Raw genomic sequence first — 25,384 nt, 5'->3', positions numbered from 1 at the left:
TTAAGCGGTCCAGAAAATGGATGGATGGATGGATGCATTAAAGGATTCCATCTCTCCATCTGTCATTTGTAAAGAAGAGCCATCCACTGAAAAACAACGAACCCCTCAACTTACACAAAGTAGCATTTGGACAGATACTTGTGGAGCCCGTACGAGACAGTACAAACTACCGATGAAGCTCCTTCACCTAACGCTTTCATACAAATGTTCCACGCTTACAGAATATTTTCCGCATCAGTTTTGACCCTGCCCCAAAATGTCCTAGTATATTTGTCTATATCAGCGGTTCTCAAACTATTTTCTGTGAATTTTTGATTTAGCCAAAGTTTCCACTAACCAGGGCAACAGCATTTTAATTTTACGTACTTATATTTTCCTGAAAGATTTACATAATTATTTCCAAAAGATTTTTGCATGGATGATACTTTTCAAATACTGTATATTTTAAACTCTCACGTACCCAAGGAGCCTGTGTGTGTTTCGGGAACTTCGGTTTTGCATTGGATAATGATCCACAACACCCCAGCAGGTCAACTTCTGAATGACTTAAACAAAATTAAGGTTTTGTGACAATGATTAAGACATTCTCAGTCCAATTTGGCATTCATATTCCAGATGAACAACCTTCAAGTCACTTGCTGCAAGAGAAATATGAATCTGAAAGTTGGCGGTCCAGTCACAAGGCGAAAGAGCACGTGCTTTAAAGAGGCTACTATCTTTGAAATATAATAACATGAAATATACTGTTGTTGTTTAATCAGTCATCAGTTCTCCATTTGCTAATAATTTTAGAATGGTCCCGATGAGGGCAAACAACTAAATTAGCCAGTGACCTGGCTGGGTGATTTCTTTGAGGCTATTAGATTACAACAAAACTAAAGTCGTCCGTTATGTCAGAACTGCTATTTTAATCGTATGGCTTGACTCACACGGACTTTAAAGCTAGTAGTTTCTTTCCATAATCAGTACGTCTTTACTTCTACATGGTCTTGCATGAGTTTAAAATCCATCTATTAAGATTAAAGATTGGAAAATTTTCCTCACGGCAAACACAAAACAAAGGGCCATGGTTTTAATATTTCAAAATTTTATTAACGAACATAATCTCTGAAGAACAACAGCAGTTCTCGCGCTCTCTGTACATGCAACTGTAGAAAATAATTTTGAATTTTTAACTTTTCAGTTTTAGTCTTACACCCACCCATCATTTCAGGTTCTCACATTATTTTTTTCTTTTCTATTTTTTTTTTCTTTTTTCAGGAACTCAAAAACAGCTAAAAGGTGAAAGTACTGGATTTCTATTACAGCACTGACGATAGCAATCAACAAGCCCTCAAATTTGCCCACCCCCGCCCCCATTAGCTGCTCCAACAATATGTACACGAACTACATTGTACAAAAAAAAAAAAGTTACATCAGATCCACCTGCAGCGAGCGTACTCTGCTCATTTCCGTTTGAAGCCCACATTCTACACAACTTTTCAGACTAGTACAAAGAAGAGGGTGCAAAACGTCCTGGGAGGTTTTATTTACACAACTATTTACAGAATGTCTCTTTCACGCATTACAAGGAGGAAAATTTACACAGCGGAGACCAACTTAAACCAAAACATACCACAGGTGCCAGGAAAAAAAAAAAAGATAATAAATAGGTTATTTCTCACCATTTTAAGAGTAGTTCTCCATGCTTTGTGTTAGTCATTGTCCATTCTTAAAAAAAAAAAAAGGAACAAACAGCTACAGTCTGGGTTTGAATAAAAAAAATGACAGAGAGGGAAAAAAAAGGCTTGAAATCGTGATCAAATGAAAAAATAGCAATTATGTATATCTAAATCCAGTAAGAAAACCACAACAAATCTAAATTATGAGTGAATGTGAGGATTGTAGAGGTAATATGTTGCTGACTGAGGTGGTGTCAGGCTTAGCATCTGCATCACCCCGGCCAAGTGCTCGACTGTGCATCCGACCACTGATGTGCGAGCACTCGTTGGATGCGGGAATCACTCGGTATGGCTGACTATTCACACTTGGAAAAATCAACCTATTGCTCTGTGTAACGGACATGCGGGTGGGGGGTGGGTTCTGGGAGAAAAAAAAAATAAACAAACCCAAAACGTTTCCAATGATTTGCACAGTGTGCAACTGTGGCAACCATCACCATTTCAAGCCTTTGTCGTTCAAATCAGTGATCGATTGCACAAGTACAAACAAAGGCTGACGGACGAAAGCAAAACACAGAGGATGTCTTGTAAACAATAAGTGAGGGTGTCGGCGGACAAACACGGTAATGGGTTTACATTCTGCTTCATAAGCAATGTGATTGACATGCCAATGGTGTGAGAAAAACAAAAACACCTCGGAGATACAGAACGGTATCAAGAGTTAAAAAGACACACAATAATTCCGTGACCGAAACACAACCTAATTTTGGAAGAAACCAACACAAACCAAGATGGGGGGAGAGAAGGGGTAAAATATAAACGTTAACGTGTACCAACCTGGAGGGGTGTAACTATACTTCCAGCCACTTGTCTGCACAGCGTAATCGATGACACATCCTAAACACAGCAATGACTTTGACTGACAGTATGCAGACGGCCTTTGAAATCATTCACTGCCAGCCCAGTTAAAAATGGATCTTTGACGTCTATAGTCGTCAATGGCATTAAATGAGAGTATCCGGGAACGGAACATCACATTTTGAACAATAAAAGATGGCAAAGATTTCTGCATGATTCCATTTGAGAGTTTTCTGGAAGAAAAAGGTCGCCAAATTGTGTCAATAATTGATCAAACCTGCGACTGGAGACAAAAGCGTTATCAGTTCTACGAGAAGAAATCTTAATTGTACTGATTTCAGAAAGGGGATCCAATCACCGAATGAATTTCTGTCAATATGAAACAGATTCGCGAGCATCCAACAATTTCAAAGCCCCGTCCCGTACATAGTCAAAAGTACTTAGTGTTCGACCTCACCGGTTCCATCCAGTGGGTCAGCATTGCAATGTATAAGGCTAAGTAGTAATGCGCACCATGAGTCAGACAGAAAGTGAAAAAGGTCAGCGTGGAATGAAACCTCTCAACTCTCCAAACTCACTCTTATTTGAGACACGTGAACAGAATATGATGACCCTGGCGTTTTTTTTTTTTGACAACACGATTGGATGAGGAGAAAATATTCCAAGCCAATTTTTGAACGGAAAAACAAAACAACAACAAAAAAAACCGTAAAACATCAAATATAACCACAATGGTTGAGTCCATGAACGACATCACGAATGCTTTCATTCAAACAAATAAATAGCTGTGACTTTGCCCAACAATGAGTACATTAGTTTTCACCGGAAAAGGCATTTTCTTGGTTTGAGATTTCTCCGATATAATTGTGTAGTAAAGCAGTGAGTAATATTCCTCTATTTGTTAAATAAATCCTCGTCTAGTCTGCTACATGTGTGGAAATGTGTTGGTTGGCCTTTTGGGGAAAGGGGGGTGGGAGTGGGGGGGCGTTCAATCCAGAAGTGGTGTCTGTCGGCCATTTTGTAAGTGACAGTGATGTCGTTCCGGGTGATGGTGACGGGGGGGGGGGGTAGGACTATACAACTTTGCCTTTCCAATACTGACAGAATTGAGTACATATTTGGCCCACAGATATGAGGGAGGGAAAGTGCTGCCCAAAAGTGAACTGTACATAAAAAGATACTTTTTTATTTCTTTTGTTTTTCTTTACACTTACTTGAGTGATATTACAGTACATAGGTTATTTACAACTGTGCAGTAATGTGTGGCAAAATAAATTATCTAGAAGGCAGCAAGAATACATTGGTTAACGAATATAAAAACTGTACATCATTTACGGAATACAACTTTTTTTTCAGTTTGCTTTTGTTTGTTTTTTGTTTTTTTTTCTCTCCATTAAACTAATATTGGCTCTGTAGTGTTTCAAGTCACTTCCTCAGAAACAATGAAATGCCCAAGTAAAGAAATACACAAAAAAAAAAAAAAAAACAATATTTCTCCCCGCCTGACAAACGACAATTTCTCGATAGTCTCTTTGAATGTCAACATTCGTTTATGTTTGTTTTTTTTTTTTTCGTGTTGTCCTTGTGGTGCTTTTGCAGTCCAGGGTGCTCGGATGCCTTTTGTGGAGCAAGTGGGCTGGTTGAGAACCCTCCGGTCTGACCTCAGGGGACCCCACTGCGCTCCTTGTCGTCTGTCCTGCATGGTTGAGAGGCAGTTTCTTCCTCCCAGACTTGCGCGCGAGCACACACCCACACATACACACACACACACACACACACACACACTTGTATCCATTTGCCGTCTCCGATTCGACAACGCGTACAGCCCAAATCCACCAGCACCTGCATCGAGATTCCTGGTCAGTCACTTGCAGTCATCTCGTCGTGGATTCTCAGCAGATCCACAAGATGCACCAAGGTTTTGTTGTTGACATCCTCTGGGGAAGCACCGACTTGTGCTCCTGGCCCCAACAGGAGAGGATCCTTTTCAGCTCCTCTTATGGTACACAGGCACCACACGCTGTTGTTGGGAGAGCTCCTCTTTTGACACGTCTCCCCAGTGATAGGTCTTGTGAAGCAAAGCCCCCCCAAAAAATTGAATGCAGAAAATATATCTCTGTCCCCCCCGCCCGCCCGCCCCCGGTCTCGCCAGCGCCAAGCAGAAGGGAGTTGTGGGCCAGCGCCGCAAAGCAAAAACGGTTTCTGCTATTCATGCTCTGACCACAAAAGGAGTAAAAACTTTTGAGAATGAAAGTGCAAGTTGAGTATTTTCTTTCCCCCCAGTTAAAAACAAGTTTCCTTCTTCAAGGAAGGGAACCAAGAGCATGTTTTTTTTCTTTTAAATCTGCACTCTTCCACTGTTCTTTTGCCGTTTTCCTTGTCTGAAGGCCCTTCCCCAATTTGCTAGCCCTTTCCATTTGTTTCTGTTCAACAAATTCTCTCTGAGAAGAAGGGATTCGGATAAAGTTAACTCTTTATCGCTGCGCCAAGGAGGTGTCACGCCGGCAGCAGGACAAAGTCGTCGTTGACATCAACCATTGGAACGTAGAAGGACGGCACTTCGTTGACACACAGGGACTTGTGTCCGGCGGGATCCAATTCCTGGACCTTCAACTGCCATTCCATCCTTTGTACTGCGTTGAGGGCTGCCGCCTCGTGCTGTTGCCGCATCAACAGACATGTCTGCGGCAGAGACACAGAGTGCATGAACGACACCGCTTGCAATGATGTGGTACCCAGCCCCTCCCAAAAATATTGTAACGTGTGTGTGTGTGTGGGCGGGGGGGGGGGGGGGGTGGATTTACAGTGTTGTACTATATCGTAAGAAGTACCAATTAAATGGAATGTAAAGATTGAAATACTTTTTTGTATCATTTCAGTGGACATTGTGCTGCTCCCTTCGAGTGTGCACGCCTTCTGAGGGTGTGCGTTGACCACCAGGGGGCAGCAAGTGGACTTTTGTGAAATGAAGTTCGATGGTGTAGGCGGCCCTGTAGTCCAGTGGTTAGCACGTCGGCTTCACAGTGCAGAGCTACCGGGTTCGATTCCAGCTCCGGCCTCCTTGTGTGGAGTTTGCATGTTCTCCCCGGGCCTGCGTGGGTTTTCTCCGGGTGCTCCGGTTTCCTCCCACATTCCAAAAACATGCGTGGCAGGCTGATTGGACACTCTAAATTGTCCCTAGGTGTGAGTGTGAGTGTGAGTGCGAATGATTGTTCGTTTCTGTGTGCCCTGCGATTGGCTGGCAACCGATTCAGGGTGTCCCCCGCCTACTGCCCGAAGACAGCTGGGATAGGCTCCAGCACCCCCCGCGACCCTAGTGAGGATCAAGCGGCTCGGAAGATGAATGAATGAATGAATGAAAGTTCGATGGTTTGGTTCATAAACATAATGTTAATTCTTTGTCCTATGTTTAGTTTTACATCAAACTCCCAACTTGTGAGTGGCAATAAACAAGAGTTAGCTGTACTTTCGCTGCTCTTACTTCAAAAGATGCATAAGCTAAGTTACGGTAGTAACAGTGTAACATCCTATCACGGGAGTTTTACCTTCATACGGTCGTATTTATCATCCACATCCTGAATCCAGGAGATGAACTGTCGTGCGTTGAAGCGATCTCTCACCGATTTATTCTCATCACCCTGAGAAAACGTGCCAAGTTATAAACAAGAAGAAATAAAACAAAATCATCTTATCATCACCTTCCGTTAGTACACGTATGTACGAATACAATTCCTACCTGGCTCTCTGATGGCATATTGTATACTTCGGAGTCCAAAAGCATCGTGCAGGCACTAAACGGCACCGCCTGATTGGCTATGGTCCTTGCAGCTCTGCAGTGGACTCGCAACACTTCTTGCTCGCACGAGACGATGAGTTTCTCCTGGTAACATAAAACAAGATTGAGAAAAACAATCCAGGAAGCTGAAGTCAGTTGCATTTCTTTCACAGTTCAAGTCATCATGACTTGGATGCGGAGAGCGTTTCCCTTACCCGTTCTATGCTGTGCTGCAACCGGAGCTTTCCTCTTACCGCCTCCTGTTGTCTGAAGAGCTCTTTCAAAGGCTCTGACAATGATGGCGGCGGGGCAATCTGTTCAATGACAGATTCACAGCAAGATACACCCATTGAAACTTTTCTGACAATGTTGCCAAAGGAGACCGAAACTATCGCAATGCTGCCATTCGGAAGACAAATCGATCGAAACTTACCACCGGGATATGAAGCTTGCTGAGAGGCTTCCCATCCAACAGATATGAGCCGGTGTAGGTTACATACTCGGCGTAGCATTGCGGAGCTTGCGGGGTGATGTAGCACAGTATTTTCCTCTTTTCCTCAATTTTCTTCCTGATCTGCAGATACTCAAAATACGGGTTGGAGCGATCGCTGTGGTAAGGCTCGATGTCATCCAACTTTATGGCGTTGACGACGACGGCCAGCGTCTGCTGAATCATTTCCCGCGTCTGTTGCATGGCCGTGTTCACCAGCTGTACTTGCACCTGCTGCCCAGTCGAACGGGGAAACTTCCGTTTCCGCGGGTGCTGGGTTTGAGAATCGTCTTCCTCTACGGGTAGTGGACGGCCTTTGCTGGTTTTGCTCAGGACCACTGTAGGCGAGGTGGTCAAAGAAGTTGGTACGGAGAGTGTCAGAGTGGAATTGGATGCGGTCGATGAAATGCCAAGCAACGAGTCTTTGTCTTTCTTCAGAGATGAAAAGGCCAAGACCGAATTGGGAGTTGGCGTTCTCGTAGGGATCGCGTTAATGGTCACTACTGGACTAATGGTCACAGACAGGGAAGTTGTTGAAGTTATGGTTGGACAGGAAACCGCAGCAGAAAGATGATTCTTTGCCCGGTTGCGTGTCATCCTCTGAGGGATCTCTTCCACCTTTTTGGGAATATCCGTAGACACTGTGCTCTGGGGTACCTGCGCTGGCTTTTGTGTTGTTTCTTGAGTGTCTGAATGTTCCATTGAACTGGGAGGGGTAACAGCCACTGGGAGATGGGGACCAGGATCGGGTGAGGAAGGTTCAGTGAGGGGCTCGGAGATGTTCTCCTGTCTGGCCTCTGACTTATCAACGGACACGGTGTCGTCTTGGGGCAACTGCAAAGACTCGGGCAGGGGTTGAATCTGGATGTGATGGAGTTGGCTGCTGTCGGATTTCACCGGCGAACACAACATATGAGGATCGGACTCATCCGGCGCTCCGTATGGCATTTTACTTTCCAACATGATGCTATGTTGCGTGAAAGCCAGAGGGCTATTGACCGGAACACTCTGAGGCTCGGGGTCCAACTCCTGCTGAAAGGTGTTATGCGATGATGGGACAACTAAATCTTGCCCAGTGGGTTCCCCCAGCCTTTGGTCTTGAGCAGAGCATGGAGTCTCCACATGACCTGAAAGGTCTACCTGCATCAAGTCCGGGTCATCAACATCCATCATTGTGTGTCTGATGTGAGACTTGTTCAGGTCAACAAAATCAGAGTCTCGATGCTCAGCTTCTTCTGGCTTTTCCGGGAGCGGGAGGTCAGGCAAGGAGAACGGTCCAAGGTCATCCAGCTCATCCGCATCAGTAGAGAACGGATCTGCCCAAGGAACAACTGGCTCGGGAGCAACAGCTGAAGTGAGATGCCCGTCGGTGGTAGGACAGAAGGTATGCGTGCTCTGCCTGCTGCCTGGCTCCTCACACGCGGTCTCCGTGTCCATCTGGTGAGTGACCTCAATATTTGATCTGTTGCAGTCCTGGAAAAACGACTCGAGTCTCGTGGATGATGACGAAGTATTTAAATAACTGGGCTCCTCATCCAGAGCTGTATCAGGTCTCTCCAGAGAAGGAATATCGGCCACAGCCTCCTTCTGCTCATCAAAATCCTCAGGGTCTTCTTCCTTGTGCCACCTATTCCAGGTGGCGTATGGAGGAGTTACAGATGGGTGTCCGGACAAGTGCTGCAGATCACCTTCTGAATGAGAATAAGGACTGGTTATTTTGGAGACGGCGGCTTCGATCTCCCCGTATGTCCGATGGGGAGATTTGAGGTCCACTTCGTGGTTCCAACTCATGCTGTGATCGTAACAGTTTTCCCCATGGTTGGGTTCGGGATGCGGCGGAGTGAAATGCTCAACCTCTGGATCTTGTCGATCTGGCGACTCAACGTGCCAGCTCTTTCTCAAAGGTTCCTCAACTTGAGCGGGGAAGGAGGGCGGTTCCTGCGTTTGCCGCGTCTCATGCGCCGCACAATGATCATCATCTCTCCTGTCATCTAAATCGAGGTCTTCGCCTTCATCGTCCTCTTCTTCATCCCTTTCTTCTATGACTGAGGGGAGATCCGAGAGGACGAGGTTGGGCTCGCTGTGGTGAGGTTCCGAGATGTCGTCAATGTCAAGCGGGGGCAGTGCCGCAGGAGCCGGCGTCGGCGGTGCAGCGATGTCAAAGCAGGGCTCCAGCGGATCTGGCCTGTGAACGGGTGTAGATGGCTTCGGCAAGTAACCGCTGTAAACACCATCGGAAAGATGCTCACTGGTCTCCGTGCAAGGGAGCGTCGGCGTTGCCAGATCTGGTGCGGGATGACTCGGTTCCTGTCGGGGAGACAACAACCTAATGGGAGAGAAGTAGGGCGAGGGCAAGCTCTCGAGTCTATCCGCAGAGGCCGATTTCTCTTCTAGAATTTGTGAACCGGTAGTCGGATCAAATTCAGCGGACGGATCGCTATGCTGTCGGAGGAACTTGTCGGCCTCAATTTTGAACTCTTCTTCCAGAGGCCTGCGTACATCCGAGGAGGCAGAACGGCTGATGAGTGGCAGCTGGAGGTTCTTTGCTGGGGTGGGGCATGTGCCTTCCTGAAAACTTTGGGAGTACCTGCTGGTGGGCAAAAGAAAGACAGAACATTAGAAAAGAGTCAATGGTACAAACATTCATTCATTCATTCATCTTCCTAACCGCTTGATCCTCACTAGGGTCGCGGGGGTTGCTGGAGCCTATCCCAGCTGTCTCCGGGCAGTAGGCGGGGGACACCCTGAATCAGTTGCCAGCCAATCGCAGGGCACACAGAGACGAACAACCATCCACGCTCACACTCACACCTAGGGACAATTTAGAGTGTTCAATCAGCCTGCTATGCATATTTTTGGAATGTGGGAGGAAACCGGAGCACCCGGAGAAAACCCACACAGGCCCGGGGAGAACATGCAAACTCCACACAGGGAGGCCGGAGCTGGAATCGAACCCGGTACCTCTGCACTGTGAAGCCGACGTGCTAACCACTGGACTACCGGGCCGCCTGGTACAAACATATTTTTAAAAAAAACGACAAAATCAAATGAGAAAATACCTTTCAAAGAAGGACGGTGAACACGCATTCATAGACATGGTCATGGCGGAGGAGTTCTGGCAATCCAGCCCATCAATCATAATATCCGGGTAATCTTCTGCACTGCAAGACGGAGTCCGCGGAGTCTGCATGACCTCCTCGTAACTGGGGCAAGAGATGACGGATGTTGGCGTGGGCACTCCGGTCGGCCTGTTGTGTTCCGACCTGGGAGAAGCCGGGAGGTTCTCTTTCATTTGATGGCCGGGCAGCCAGTCTTTTGAGTTGTGGCTGTCTGTAGGCGCTTGGAACTTCCGACTCGGGGACACCATTTGAGCTGGTAGGCCAACGTCCTTCAGCTTCTTCTCCTTGAGACCGGACTCCAAGCTGCATGACTTCTTTGAGGAGAGCTCACCGCGGTTCTTCCTGACTTCTTCGGCGGACTTGGCTTTGTCCTTAAGTTTGGGGTCTCCCGACTTGGGTCTCAGCTTCTCCATCTGTTTCATCCTCTCTTTATGCCTTTTGTGGCGCTCTTCGATTTCTTGATCTTTCAGACTCAGCATCTGACCGAAGCTCGTCATTTGATAATCGCCATCGACCAGGAGTTTTTCCCGCGGCCGGTTATCTTTCCGTCCGGTGTCTTTGGCCAGATTGAGCTTTTCGTTTTCATCTTTAGTTTTCGACTTGGCGTGGTCTAATCTGTTGTCTTTCTCCGATAGATCCCGATTTCTGTCTTTTTTCAGGTCAAATTTAGGGCTGTCTTCTTTTGATCTGTCTTTCAAAACGGTGACCTGAGGGCTCTCCTTTAATCCCGACTTGACGTCTTCTTTGGAATGCTTCGACGAACCAAATCCATCGATGTGCTTGTTGCGGTCCTCCTTGATTTTGTCTTTATGTTTTTCCTTTTTCTTTTTGTCCTTCATCCGGTCACCGATGACAGCAGTCGCCTTGTCTTTTTTGGACATCTCTTTTTCAAATTCTAACGTCTTCTCAAAATCGTCTTCGCCATCTCCTTTCCCGCCGTACGGGAACGTGTAAGGATCCGCCTCGAGAGGCATGGGCTCTTTCTCGAAAGGCAAGCTTTCCCGCCGACTGTACATGTCTCGGATTTCTTCCGTTTTGTCGCGTTTGTCCTTCCTGACTTTGTCTTTATCTTTGTCGTGGCTTTTCTTGGACGAGGAGGAGGAGGAATGCCGATGTCTTTCTTTCTCTCTGAACTTGTCCTGGGGTGTGGAGATAGAAAGGGAGTCCCTCCTGTCCTCGGCCATATCGGCGAGTCCGATGGAATCGTAGTAACTCGCCAGGATCGGCTCGTGGCCCCTGTCCGTGAAACTGTCGGACGAAATATCGCTGTTCTTGTCATTGGAGTCGTCCTTGTAGTCATTCATAGCTTCTTCTTCCAATTTTTCCAGGAGGGACTTTTCATTTTCACCGCTGCCCTTCGATGGCTTCCTCTCCTTGGGATTGTCCGTCTTGTCTTTGTATTTGTTTTTTGTTTTATCCTCACTGTTGTCCCTTTTGTCCAAGAGCTTCTGCTTATTTTTCTTCTCTTGGTTGGAGTCGGCCGACATTCGGTCTTTTCTTTCCTTATGTTTGACGTCGGCGGATTCTTTCTTGTCTTTGTTGTGTTTCTCGAGGGAGCCCTTGCGCTCCTTGCCGGTGTCAAAGGTGGTCTTTTCTTTCTTCTTCTCCTTATGGTCTTTCTCTTTGGCCTTCTCGGCGCCGTGTTTGGTCTCCGACGACATTTTCCTGACTTTGTCCGATGGAAAGTGATCCAGATCATCTTGATCGGGTGTTGAATCTTTTCTGATCGAGTCGGAAACGTGAGCGCCGTTGTAGGCGTCCTCCTCGTCGTCACTTTCGTCCGTGAAAATGTCTGCTATTTTGTACCACGTCTTCTCTCGGATTTTCTCCGGCTTTCTTTCCTCTTTTTTCACGTCAAAGAAATCCTTTTCTCTATCGGCGTGTTTGTCTTGGGAGGCCTTTTCCTTCTTGTCCTTGCTCTGCTCCGATGACATCTTTCGATCTTTGTCCTTGCCGTGAGACTCTTTGTGTTTGTCTTTCAGGCCCTCCTTCTTGTCTTTGGCCGCCGCGCGATCAACGTCCTTTTCCTTGGCCGTTTTTTCGCCGGAGAATTTGTCGCTCTTGTCCTTCTCCTGGTCCGCACCTCGGTCTTTTATTTTCTCCTTGTGCTTCTCTGCTTTTGTTTTCTCTCGTTTTTCCATTGCCTCAAACTTCTTTTCTTTCTCCTTACCGGAATGGTTTCTCTCGCGGATGTCGCACGACTTGCTGACGGCGTCCATTTCTTTGAAGAACGAGTCATTGCTGTAGTCTTCCCGAATGGACTCTTGCTTGATTTTGCCGTCTTTTCTCTCCTTCACAAAGTCGTACGAATCTTTGCGTTCTCGGCCGTTGTCCAGGGAATCTCTGTCTTTTTTGTCTTTACCCGTTTCTGTGGATTCTTTCCGCTTCTTCTCCTTTTCAGCAGAGTGACCCGAGTTCATTTTTTGTTTCTCCGACCAATCTTTTTTCTTCTCGTTGGTCTTTTCCGAACAGTCTTTGTCTTTCTTTTTGGACGTGGCCTCCTTCTCCGGTCTTTTCTCGCTATGATCCGATTTCTTGTCTTTCACTTTTTCTTTTCTCCTCGTCTCTTCCTTGACGGTCTCAACGATGAGTTTCACCGAATGATTGGCTTTGTACTCTTTATACTCTTTGACGGGGACATCCCAGCTGTCATCTCCATAGAGGGAGGAGTCCGAGGACATCTCTGAGCCCCATCGGTCATGATGGTCATCCGAGGCGCTGAGCTTTGCGTCATCCAGGTTGAGGAAACGGTTGTTGACGTCGTAGCTTTCATACTCGGACTCGTCCTTGAGAACTTTGTCCTTTTTACATTTCTCCTCCTTGGTGCTTTTCTCCTTGTCAACCTTGAGATGCTTTTCCTCTTTTGGCTCATTTTTCCTATCGGGCCGGGATTTCTCCTTTGACTTTTTCTTCTTTTCCTCTTTATGGTTTTTCTGTTTCTCCTCCTTGGCTTTGTCCTTGACGATTCTCTCCTTGTCCGATTTCAGGGGCTTCTCTCGCTCGTCCTTATTTGCTTTGTCCTTGACCGAGTCCTTAGTTTTCTTATTTTTCTCCTTTTCCGCCGTTCTATGCGAGTCCTTGCCCGACGACCAGTCCTTTTCTTCAGACTTGCTTTTGGAGAGCCTTTCTTCCTTTTTGGAATGGTCTTTCTCATGTTTCGATAGCTTGATCTTGCTTTCGGCCGGCGATTCCGACTCCGCGGCGACAGACTTTTGCCTCGAATCGTCAAAATCAAACGAATAGCTTTTGACGAATTTTTCGTTCATGTCTTGATTAAGCACGAGGCTGGGGGCCTTCTCCTTTTCTTTGCTTTTGTGCTTGTGCTTCACCTTATGCTTCTTGAGCACTTTACCGTCCCCGTCCGTTTTGGAGGCTGTACTGTCAGCGGTGGCATTTTTGTAGATGTCAGAGTTTTTCTTGTCCATCGTGTTATTGTGGACATTGTTGTTCTTCTTTTTGTTGTCTGCTCCTTTCCGCTTCACTTGTTTTATCGATTCAATACTGGACTCGGAAGAGGAGTAGTCCGACTCACTGGACAGCCTGGTTCTCACCGAGTCAGACAGAGAGCTTACATCCGACCACGTGGGAGACGACACCGTCTTCCAGCCATCGGTCCTCCACTGCTTCGGGTGTTGCTCCGCTAGTGACGGCGCTTGTTTCTGAGAGTTGACATGCGAGGAGGAGGACATATTGAAGCCGGAGGATTCTTTCACAAGCATTGAAGAATCCTTCATGCTGTTGGAACCTTTATCGTCTTCGCTCTCCAGGTCGCCGCAATCAGAATCGGACGTACAGAATTTGTCGTTGACTTTCCCGAACCGGACTTCTTTGCCAACGTTGTTTTTACTCTCCTTCTTCCTCTTCTTTTTGACTTTATTCTTGTCTTTCAGTTGTTTGGAACTCAGATTTCCAGAGTCTCTTGTCTTGGCGTTTGTTTGAAGGGCCTGTTGTCGCGGCGTCGGCGCCGGCGTGAAACAGAGCGTTCTGTCGTCCTCATCTGAACTGTTACTGTCCGAGATGATCCGTCGGACGGCTTTCTTTGGTGTCAGCGAGTTGCTTTTGGAATAGGTTTTGACCTCCATCTTGGGTATGGAGATGAAACTGTTGGCCTTGCTAACCGTGTCCTTACGGAAGTCTTTTTTCAAGAGGTGCTTATCATCCACGGGGGGCACTCGCTCCTCCTCGTCATCTTCGTCAAATTCATACTCGTCTTTGACGGGGGTGACCGCAGATTTAGGAGGGTCCAATGCTTTCCCTTTTAACTTCAAGCCCTTCTCAAACTCAGAGTCTGTGTTATTGCCGTCGACAGAGCTGGAAGGGGCGCACGAGGGAACATCCTCCTCCTCTGAAGATTCTGTGTGGAGGGAAAAAAAAACCAATGGCAAAGTTAAAAAAAAATAATTAGATCACAAAGCACTTCATCAGCATTCGTATTGAACTACACACCTGAGGAACTTTCTTCACTTGAGGTGTATGTGCCTTTCCCCAGCAATAAATTCAGCATAGTTGGAGAGTTGGCAACATTCAAAGGCGTTTCACCTCTTCGGTTACTTTGTCGTGGGTCGCCCCCATACCGTAAAAGAAGCTTAACCACCTGAAATAAATGGCAGAATTAGGTGAAGGTTTGAAAAAAAAAAAAAACGCAATAACTTTTTTTCCCTGATGATTTATGGTGTGAAACGTTTCATATGATAATACAAGTTTGGTGCTGAAGACATCCAAAACAACATATCTTATTGAGCTTTACCCAAATCTTGAACTGAGTTGTATTAAAAAAAATAAGAAAAAACCCCAAAGTAACCTTAAAATGTCCATTATTGGATGCATCATGGAGAGGGGTGTCGTCATCCAAACCCTTGGTGTTGACCTCCGCTCCGGCTGCCAGCAGCTGCTTGGCCACATCGTAATACCCCCTGTTGCAAGCCTCATGCAATGCAGTCCAGCCTAAGTACAATGAGAACAAATATTTGTACCTGCGCCAAAAAGTCACTTGCTTTACAGCGGTAGATTACAATAGCATAAAAGCCAAAGACTATAAAGTCGGTCTCTCACCTGCAAAGTCTTTTACATTCACATCGGCTCCCTCGCTGATGAGTTCCTTAATGCGGCGTACCTCGCCACGAATCGCTGCCCTGTGCAGCCGAGTCTCTCCTCGCTCATTTCTTTTATTTACTTTATCTTTGGTTTTAGATGCAGAGTTTGGCGTTCCCTTCTGACCTAGACTGGACTGTGACTGGTGCTTTGGTGTTGTGTCTGTTAACAGAAAAAAAAGACCAAATTATTACATTCGATACATTAAACAGATCCATTAAGTGCAGCACTGTTGTTCGCTTTTTGGCCACAGGGTGGCATCATCACACTAAGAATTGGCAGAGGAATTTGATGCATTTGCGCTAACCAGTATTTCCCAACATTTAGAAGATCGGGCCAGTGGCTTTGCTTCCTGAGTTTGCTCGCTATTTCAGCCAAATGATAGTTAAAACGGTCACGTGCATGCCTCGGGTCCAAGAATATATATTTCCTTTTCAAACGGTATTTGAAGGAAGAGTGTTTGATTTACAAACAAATATGCTACTAAGTATAGAAATCAGACGCTGTTGATTCTGTTTATGTAACTAATACACGGATAAGGAGGAATAAAGAACTCTCATTGGCCTACCTACAATTCTCTGTAACGATGTATAGTGTCACTGCTATTCTGTAAAACGGCATTTGCCAATACCTCCTTAATCCTCTTCCCCAGTGTGCAACATAAGACGTGGTCTCCATGATAAGCACGCACCTGGACTGTTTACGGACTCCTCAGCAGTCATTTGCATGAGCAGGGCCACCTGCTGCCGCTCGGAGAGAGGGTACCCCGCCCGGATGCCCGGCATCCCCATTCCAAACGGCAAGCCTGCCTTCCGGGTGTTTGTGGGCTCCTTTTTAATGCGCTTCCGCTCTGGACCTGGTTTCTCTGTGGTGGTGGTGGTGGGAAGAAAAAAAAAAGTACATTTAATTTTAGGGGCTAATAAGGACACACAGGAACGGGCAGAAGTGAGTATGAAATGGTTTACTGATTAAACTTTGCCAAAATTTGAGACAGCATTATTGTTGCGAATGAGTCATTCTGTCTTTCTGAGTGTAGTCGTTAAGGCTCTGCAAAAGAAATAAAAGAACAAGAGGAGGATGTGACTCTGAAGACAAAGACAGATCTGTCAGACAGATACATAAATTCGGGTGCTGCCAAAGATGAAGGTTGCCCGGGTGATGGCGATATACTGAAGGCTGCAGTGTGTGTGTGTTTCATTAATGAGACTACAGATGGAAAAGTAAAAAAATACTGAAAAGTTGTTGGTCTGAGGTGGGCAGCTGGTGGTGGTAGAGGTACAAATGACATGTGAATTGTTTATAAGATAAGATAAGATATCCTTTATTCGTCCCACACTGGGGAAATTTACAGCCTCCAGCAGCAAGAATGTATGTAGAAAGAAGAAAGAGAAAAAAAAAACAACAAACATCTTTCAATTAAATGCAATATGAACACAAAATGGATAAATCGCAGTGCTATTTACGATTTTCCTTCACATCATTGAATTATTATTATTATTATGATTGTTATTTTTTATTCATCAGCCTGACAGCAGTCGGTAGGAACGAGCGTCGGTATCTCTCCTTCTTGCAGCGCGGGTGTAACAGTCTCTGGCTGAAGGAGCTACCAAGTGCTGTCAGGGCGGGCTGGAGGGGGTGGGAGGGACTGGCCATCATAGCTTTTAGCTTAGTTAGCATAAAACTATAATATAAGTTAATAAGTTATAAAACTAACTTCATGAACTTGCTATAACTTTCTTGGCAATCAAGTAAATTTGGTGGGGTCATGCATTCATTGAGGAAAAAAAAATATTTTGGTTGTCATAGACCGTAATTGTCACATCATAAGGTGCATTTAAAATGTTTTGATTTTCCCCAAAAATCAACCGTGCACCTCAATGCCGCTTACTTGATTGACATCAGGAGAACTGAAGCCACCGACGGCCATCTTACTTTGCCAGCACCAAATCACGGCCATCTAAATGATTTCTCAGCAGTGTTTTGGTATTATTTTCCATCTGTATGGCAAAATACTACCGTGTGTGTCAGACGGTTGTGCCAATAGGTCTGGCTCTCTGGCTCTCTCTAAAATTCGAATGACATAATCCCACGTTACCTTTTTGTTTTGAAGTGACAAAGAGTGGTTGCAGAAAGGTGTTCATATCCCATCTGCCCCTTTAAAAGGACGGACGGCCTCAACAGGGCATCCGTCGGCATGTTTACGTTTCCGAGCCAATCAGTAGAAGTCAGGAAGAGGGTGTGACTTGGCAGAACCACAGTTATTACGAAATATAGATGGTGTACACTCAATTCGACACAGCCTTGCCAAGGTCACCACATGCCTGCCGGCCTTCGTGCCTGCCAGTCTGAATGGAGACCCCTGCTACGCGACAAAAGCAGCTGCTCGACAAAGGCACACCCAGCAATTATTTTCGGCAGCAACATACCATCCCATGACCCTTGGATAGGACTCCAGCTACACATCATGACCGTGACATCCGATCTTTGAGCATACAAAACATTACAAACAGAATTAAGATCCAGACAGAGCCAGAAACATTTTCAGAATCAAACGGGGATCTGCTAAGGCACCAGTGGACTTGTCTGAGCCTGATTCTCCTCTTATTTTTCTTGTTACAACACAATACTGCCCGTGGCCAAGAACACTGAAGGGGGAGGGGGGGTAGGCTACTGTCAGCAATCACACCTCAAAAAGTCAACTTTTGCTTTTACTTTTATGAAATGGGACATACGTTTGTCACGAGTTAAAATTTGCCGAACCTTTCGGGACATCTGTGAACGCTTTCAGCTCACGCACTCCCACCCCTCTCTTTGATAAACCCTCAAATGCTCTCCAAAGCAGTCGCCCATTTAGACACATTCCTTCTGCCAAGACTTGAACGGGGGGAACCACAGAAGCAGTCAAAACATGTTTTGGGAGCAGCAGGACAGAGAAAGTGCTACGCTAGCGCTTTCGGAGTGTGTTTACAAGACTGCTAGCCCGAAAGCCGCTGAAATTACTTGAATGCACAAAAACAGAGGCAATCATATCTTAAAAACGCTTTGAGGCACCGGGATGAAAGCTGCAACTACCAGTCTGTAAATCTGACGACTTGAATCGCTGTTGTACAAATCCAAATGGAGCTGGGATAGAATAGCACATCGGATTCAGAATAGCACATCGGATTCTCATTTAACGAGAATTACATAATCAGTCTTTTTATACAGTAACCCGACGCCATTTGAAGAGCTTGTCCTTTTCCAAACGCCGATGAATAATCCCGTTTATTCTTCTTATATCCCTATACATCGAAGGAAGCCAATTAAGACGCCGCGGTGAAGGAAGTGTTAAACTGAATGCTATTCAAATACGATTCCTATAGAAAAGTTTAACATACGGCAAATCACAACTTTTGGAAAATGGACTTTTTAATGGCTTCTTCTCAACAAATAGTTGGGTCTCTGGGCTGCCAGCCCATCCAAACAAGCAATGCATCGAATTTGCAGACAGAAATGCAGTCGCAACATGCAGACAGGTAACATAGCAATACTCAAAGGCATACTGTGTATACTTTCTAATAAAGTTAGCCGTAAGTCAGATTGTAATAATGCAAACAAATCTGTGGCTCTCACGCAAACAAAATGTAAAACTTTACTATTCAAGAGCCTAACTTATCTTGACACTCGCTAAATAAGTCAGTAAATAAAATACACACATCTACGAACCAACCAAAACGACATTTTCCATCCCTTCCCCCACCCGCCTCATTGTGAGATGAAAATTGTCACCTACTACATTGCGATGCCGATTTGAATTGCGTAACTTGTTCAGCCCGAGGGATGACACAGGTGAGCTTCCAAAACGGGAGACAAAACTCAAGTGTAGGCCGGCACAAACACTGGCTCGGCTCGTACTTTCTGTCACGGAGAACCGCCTTAACCAGCTTGACCACATCTGTCTGACCGTGCCACTTCACGGTTTGACAATTGCTTGGGGAACTCAAACTGTGAAAACAGGAAGTCGAGGCAGAAGAGACAGGAAATGGCTAACAGGATGTTTTGTTTTTCAATGCTTTGCAATGAAAAAGAGAGTCATGCTGCACACAAGTATACATTTAGCCACGCGGTGTGTAACACTACAGTTTTATCACAGCAGGTGATAAAAGAAGAAGAGTAACAAAGGAAAAAATGTTTGGAAGTGACAGGCACCTGAGTGGAACAATGTAAATCACATTGTCCAAAAAAAAAAAACCCACTCACAGGCTACGCAAGACAGTTTAGCAACATTGGAAGGGGCTGATGACCTGAGAAACAGGATACAAACACCCCAATTGAGGAGTTTCCGGAAGGTTCATAGTCGCAACAGCAATAGCAGAATGCAATGATGGCGAGCAGCTCAGAAATATTTGCTCTGCCAATTTCATCAAAGATGTCACCTTGTGATCCTTATTATTATGCTGCAAGATAATGACCCAAAGCGCAATTAATATATTTGGACTCCCTATGCCCAGGAAGTGGGGAACAACAAATCAGGATTTTTGAGCAGGCTGAACTATATCGCCAATGCATAATTCGTTTCATATCAAATCACAAATGAAACAAGCGATGAGATGTGGCTTGGTAATGGCTGAAGCCCGTGACATCAAAGTTGACATTTATGTCAGACGGGCCAGACGGTGACATGGCAGGACAACAATTAGAAAAGGTCGGGCAAAGAGTCTACAAAATGGATATACTGAAAGCTGAAATTGACAAAAATATACTTGGTGGGGAATACTGCTTGCACAAAAAAAGAAAATAAAAAAAAAAGAAAACGCTTCAACCCGTTCTCCGTTCAGCGAAAAATATCCACCTAGCTCCGAGAGATTCTCTAAGACAGAGGTGTCAAACTCAAGGCCCGGGGGCCACATCTGGCCCACCACATCATTTTATGTGGCCCGCAGAAGCAAATCAAACATGTCAACTTCCATGATGCCTTCTAAAATCTCTACCAAAATTTAAAATTCTCCTATGTCATAAATAAGAGACATATTATACTGTAAGCAATTTCTTCGAACCAAACCCCACATTTCAGTAACTTAAAAAAAAGTTGAATAAACCGTTATTTTTTAAATTTGGTTTCAGTCATAACGACCCTCCAAGGGAAATGGTAACTAAAATGTGACCCATGACAAAAATGAGTTTGACAGCGCTGCTCGAAGACAACCCATCAAAATCAAGATGATGTTTCAAACTGCATCCTTTGCCTTAAAGCAGGGGTGTCCAAACTTTTTGCCAAGTGGGCCAGATTTTATGTGGTAAAATGTCGGGGGGCCGACCTTGGCTGACATTCTTTACATTGAACAACAATATTGCTCAAGTTTTAGTAAGCCAGTCTGTTTCACATTTCCATTTTTATTTTAATTTCAACAATCTTAAGAATTTCTTTTGGTTCATTTGAATAAGGAATTTGAAATATGACATATCAGTCAATATAAACACGGAGTGATGTCTTGTTAACTCGCGAGTGACGCCCTCTAGTGTCTAAATGCTATTACTCATTTAGTGAATGCTATTACTCATTTAGCCACTAGAGGGAAGCAGTACTCTATGAAACATCATTCACCAGTCTACGAGACCTCAGTCAATGCAACACGTGTTCCATTGCGCCCAACCTGCGGGCCAGACGGCACTGATTTTATGACGGGGGCCAAGGGCCGGATGAAATTCGACCGCGGGCCGGATTTGGCCCGCGGGCCGGACTTTGGACATGCCTGCCTTAAAGGCTTAACTTAAATAGCTCAAACTGAATATTATTTGCGGTAAGAACAGTGTGGGAAGTAGACTAGGTCAGGTACGTTAGTTTTAGTTTTTTTTTAAGGCCACTCTTTGCTCACATCGCTACTTTTATGGTATCATAGGTGTCGCCGTGGAGTGACAGAAAATTTATATCAAGGGCTGAATGACAATGCAGCGCAATTTGCAAGACGTTAGCATCCTAAAAGGCAGTCACGCTATTGTTCTTCGGATGAATGGTCACACCCTCCTTGTGGACATAAAACCTCTCTTTAAGAATGCAAAAGCACAGCAAAAAGGAAAATAGCTGAAGGACCATGACTTGAACACGGGGACTGACACTTTAATCCAACGTTACAAGGAGAAAGGTTGTCGGCTGCGATTGTGATACAAACACACAACACAGGGCTGCAGAATGCCAATCAAATAACCACTCGGGAGTCACAACCATAACGCATGAGCAAGATGATACGGATCTTGACCGAAAACACAAAGAGCGCCCCAAATACACACGCGTGCACACGCGTATATGGGCATGCCCCGTTTTCCATTCTTGACTGGCATGGAAAGCTTTTCAAAAGTGCAATTACAGAGCATAAAGCAAAGTAGCGACTCAGCCAAAGTAGATGATGAAGGCAGTGAGCAAAGCCTCTGAGCTGGATGGAACATTATTCACAAACTAAATTGTGAAACCTTCAAATCCCAAAGTCAAACAAGCACAAGCAATAGTCCTTCCTTTCCTAATTAAAGAAAACACCAAGCTGAGCTTGACCAAAGCCAGGTCTGGTCAGACGAGTACGTTCCACAAATCTGGCCTTATGCTCTTCTATCAACTTGTGGGGTATATGAAAAACCTTAAAAGAAATTACTTCTTAGTAACTTAGTTACTGCCTTGTAAAAGTAATTAGTTACTCTGCAAAGTAATTGTCTTTTTATTTATTCATTCAAATTATGATCTACCGCGGCCCGGTAGTCCAGTGGTTAGCACGTCGGCTTCACAGTGCAGAGGTACTGGGTTCGATTCCAGCTCCGGCCTCCCTGTGTGGAGTTTGCATGTTCTCCCCGGGCCTGCGTGGGTTTTCTCCGGGTGCTCCGGTTTCCTCCCACATTCCAAAAACATGCGTGGCAGGCTGATTGAACACTCTAAATTGTCCCTAGGTGTGAGTGTGAGCGTGGATGGTTGTTCGTCTATGTGTGCCCTGCGATTGGCTGGCAACCGATTCAGGGTGTCCCCCGCCTACTGCCCGGAGATGGCTGGGATGGGCTCCAGCACCCCCCGCGACCCTAGTGAGGATCAAGCGGCTCGGAAGATGAATGAATGAATGAATGAATTATGATCTACCTGGAGTTTGGGTGGTCTCCCCGTGCCTGCGTGGGTTTTCTCCGGGTACTCCGGTTTCCTCCCACATTGCAAAAATATGCATGGCAGGTGAATAGAACATTCGAAATTGTCGAATTGTGAGCGCGGACGTTTTTTTTTTTGTCAGGTGTGCACGCCGCCGACTGCCCGAAGACCGCTGGGATAGGCTCCAGCACGCCCCCCGCGACCCTCGCTAGGAAGAGAGCATTAGAAAATAGATGGATGGAAGGCTATAATTGAATATAATCTCTTACCTGAGTCAGAATCTTTCTGGTCTCCATTTGCTCCAGTTGTAAACGGCAGTTTCCTTTTCGATGCCTTCTCTTTCATCTCTTTAACCCCATCACTGCGATCCAATTTGGGAGTCTTATTTGACAACACTTTTTCCTGTCAATGACATTCAGGGGATCGTTAGTGACCTCAGAATATAAACCGTGGATTAGAAAATGGACATCGAGATTACGAGGAGAGATTTGTGTCAGTTATTCACACAAGCACATCTGCCATTTTCTAATTTTTCAGACCTACAGGTATAAATTTGCATATTTGTAATTTTCACATGTTCCTGCTTTTGACTGTAAAAATTGGACAAAATATGAAAAGTATAGCAACACATAACCAACACTTCCAGTTGTTCAGACCGTCAAAAAACTGGAATACAGAGAAATGATTGAGTTTTTAAAATAGTTCAAGGGCCACATAATTTTAAATACGAGAAGCAAAAAAAATGATTTTGTGTATTTTAGGATGCATCAAAGATCCAAAAAGCAACTGGACTCGCTGGATGTGAACCGGATGATTCGTAGACTGTGCAGATGTACATCACCGCCTCATACAAATTATGCTTTTGTCTCTACCCACAGGGCATGTTTTCAATTATGCAGGGGCTCTCTAAAACTCCTCCCCCTTGCCCTGCCCCAGTCACAAGACTATGATGTCATGGTACAGTAGAAACCAACAGCGTTCAGCTACAGTGAGCAGCCTCTCAGTTTACATTGGGCGAGACAAAGTCAGAACGTTGACGTGCCGTACGTGGAAGCAGGACGCTTGAAGTTGCGTTCTAAGCAAAAGGAGACACGGCGGGTGATTATAAAACGCAAGCAGTAAGAGAGGTACATTTTAACGCTATTTTGATTTCTATTTTGAAAGCTGTGACTGGATGCGTGCCTTCATATGACACCTTGCGGTCTCCAGCAGTGGCTGCTTTTTTCATTTCACTCTGCTTTCGACCCACCCTTGAGTGCTTCAGTAACACCCCCCCACCCCCCACCCCACCACACACACCTCCATGCCAGAGTCTGATGCAATCCTTTGCAGAGGGTTGTAAATCTATGCCTGCATAAACTGCACCTCTCTGTGCCTTGCCTCTTATTGCTACTGCTGCCGCTTGTATCGAAACATTTCTGCTCTTATGAAAACACCAGCGCGGCACGTGTCAAATTAGGGAAACGTTTTCTACACCGCATAGACATGACAAGGCCCAGAGTGATAGGGATTTTTTCTCAGGCCTATTTCAATTCTGATATTTGGCAGAATAAAGTCCAGTGGTTAGCACGTCGGCTTCACAGTACAGAGGTGACGGGTTCGATTCCAGCTCCGGCCTCCCTGTGTGGAGTTTGCATGTTCTGCCTGGGCCTGCGTGGGTTTTCTCCGGGTGCTCCGGTTTCCTCCGGGTGCTCCGGTTTCCTCCCACATTCCAAAAACATGCGTGGCAGGCTGATTGGACGCTCTAAAAAAATGTCCCTAGGTGTGAGTGTGAGTGCGAATGGTTGTTCGTCTCTGTGTGCCCTGCGATTGGCTGGCAACTGATTCAGGGTGTCCCCCGCCTACTGCCCGAAGACGGCTGGGATAGGCTCCAGCACCCCCCGCGACCCTAGTGAGGATCAAGCGGTTCGGAAAATGGATGGATGGCAGAATAAAGGTGATAACCAATTAATCGGATGATTAATAAATAAAAAATACGATGAAAAACAAAAAACAAATAGCTTAGAGGGGGAAGTCAAGCCAAAAAAATTCTTCACAATATTTTTGGCGCAGCCCCACTAAGTTGAAACCCGACATTCTGTTCATGTTGCGTTTGTGGAATAGGAGTTAAGCAGCAAAATCCACTCGTGTTTGTCTGCCACGGGGGGGGGGGGACGGCCAATTCGTCAGTTGCCGTCAACTGAAAATGACATCACAGTTGCTCATGGCTCAGGTAACGACCAATCCTGGCTCAGCTTCAGAAAACAAGTGAACCGTGATTGGTCGTTGTCTGAGCTCTGAGCAACTGCGATGTCATTTTCGATTGGCAGAAAGTGGCAAAATGGTCGCCCACAGAGATTTTTTTTTCCCCCCAGCAATCTGTGTGCCTGTGGTTTGATCTTGCTTACCTTCTTCCCACCCTGCTTTTCCACCATGTCGGTGTTAAGTGGGAAGTGGTCCAGCTGGGGGGTTTTAGAACCCCCACCTTTGGGCATCGTTCAGCTCTCCCCACGCCAAGCTTCATTCACGCTGCCATTGCATCGTCATCAACCGTCTGGAAGGAAAAAAGGGGGAGGTTATCACCTGAACATTCGAGGTTTCACATTTAGATACACGCCAGACAAGGCACCAGCTGGCAGTGCATCAAGGAGCTCACCATTGAAGCCATTCAAACATTTGTAAGCAAGTCTTCTGCTTTGCAAATTTGTAAAGAATCAGACTGATGGGCTTCATGGCCCGATGTTGCAAACATACAGAAATGTTAGTTCGTTAACAGTGGCGTACATTTCAAATTAGGCTTCGAATTTACAATTTGGTTTGACCAACCCTCATCTATGGTCACGAGCTATGGGTCGTGACCGAAAGAACGAGATCCCGGTTACAAGCGGACGAAATGAGTTTTCTCCGCAGGGTGTCCGGGCTCTCTCTTAAAGATAAGGTGAGAAGCTCGGTCATCCGGGAGGGGCTCAGAGTCGAGCCGCTTCTCCTCCATATCGAGAGGAGCCAGATGAGGTGGCTTGGGCATCTGATTCGGATGCGTCCTGAGCGCCTCCCCGGTGAGGTGTTCCGGTCATGCCCCACTGGGAGGAGACCCCGAGGAAGACCCAGGACACGCTGGAGAGACTATGTCACCCAGCTGGCCTGGGAACGCCTCGGGATCCCCCGGGGAGAGCTGGACGAAGTAGCTAGGGAGAGGGAAGTCTGGGCTTCCCTGCTAAAGCTGTTGCCCCCACGACCCGGCCCCGGATAAGCGGTAGATGATGGATGGATGGAATTTGGTTTCTCTACATTCTTTGCTAGTCTGCAACAAAA

The 25,384-nt window shown here is 45.8% G+C and overlaps 1 protein-coding gene across 2 annotated transcripts in view; it reads right to left on the bottom strand.

Annotated features, from left to right (window-relative positions):
• Positions 1-1,508: 1,508 nt before the first annotated feature.
• Positions 1,509-25,384, bottom strand: part of ankrd11 (ankyrin repeat domain 11) — a 95,803-nt gene continuing 71,927 nt past the window's right edge. The window contains exons 3-14 of one of the 2 annotated variants that reach the window (XM_052062428.1): positions 24,481-24,626; positions 22,363-22,495; positions 15,686-15,859; positions 14,956-15,156; positions 14,705-14,847; positions 14,350-14,497; positions 9,844-14,257; positions 6,728-9,374; positions 6,510-6,608; positions 6,256-6,399; positions 6,065-6,157; positions 1,509-5,201 (exon numbers count right to left, since the gene is read on the bottom strand). In XM_052062428.1, the coding sequence (XP_051918388.1) occupies positions 5,016-5,201; positions 6,065-6,157; positions 6,256-6,399; positions 6,510-6,608; positions 6,728-9,374; positions 9,844-14,257; positions 14,350-14,497; positions 14,705-14,847; positions 14,956-15,156; positions 15,686-15,859; positions 22,363-22,495; positions 24,481-24,567 (8,469 nt within the window). In that variant the 5' untranslated portion in view covers positions 24,568-24,626 and the 3' untranslated portion in view covers positions 1,509-5,015. The remainder of the gene's footprint in view (positions 5,202-6,064; positions 6,158-6,255; positions 6,400-6,509; positions 6,609-6,727; positions 9,375-9,843; positions 14,258-14,349; positions 14,498-14,704; positions 14,848-14,955; positions 15,157-15,685; positions 15,860-22,362; positions 22,496-24,480; positions 24,627-25,384) is intronic. The other variant, XM_052062429.1, reaches the window with a different exon arrangement.

The sequence above is a fragment of the Hippocampus zosterae genome, chromosome 4, assembly GCF_025434085.1.
Source record: "Hippocampus zosterae strain Florida chromosome 4, ASM2543408v3, whole genome shotgun sequence".
Taxonomy (NCBI): domain Eukaryota; kingdom Metazoa; phylum Chordata; class Actinopteri; order Syngnathiformes; family Syngnathidae; genus Hippocampus; species Hippocampus zosterae.
This window is presented reverse-complemented; position numbering and strand designations above follow the sequence as displayed.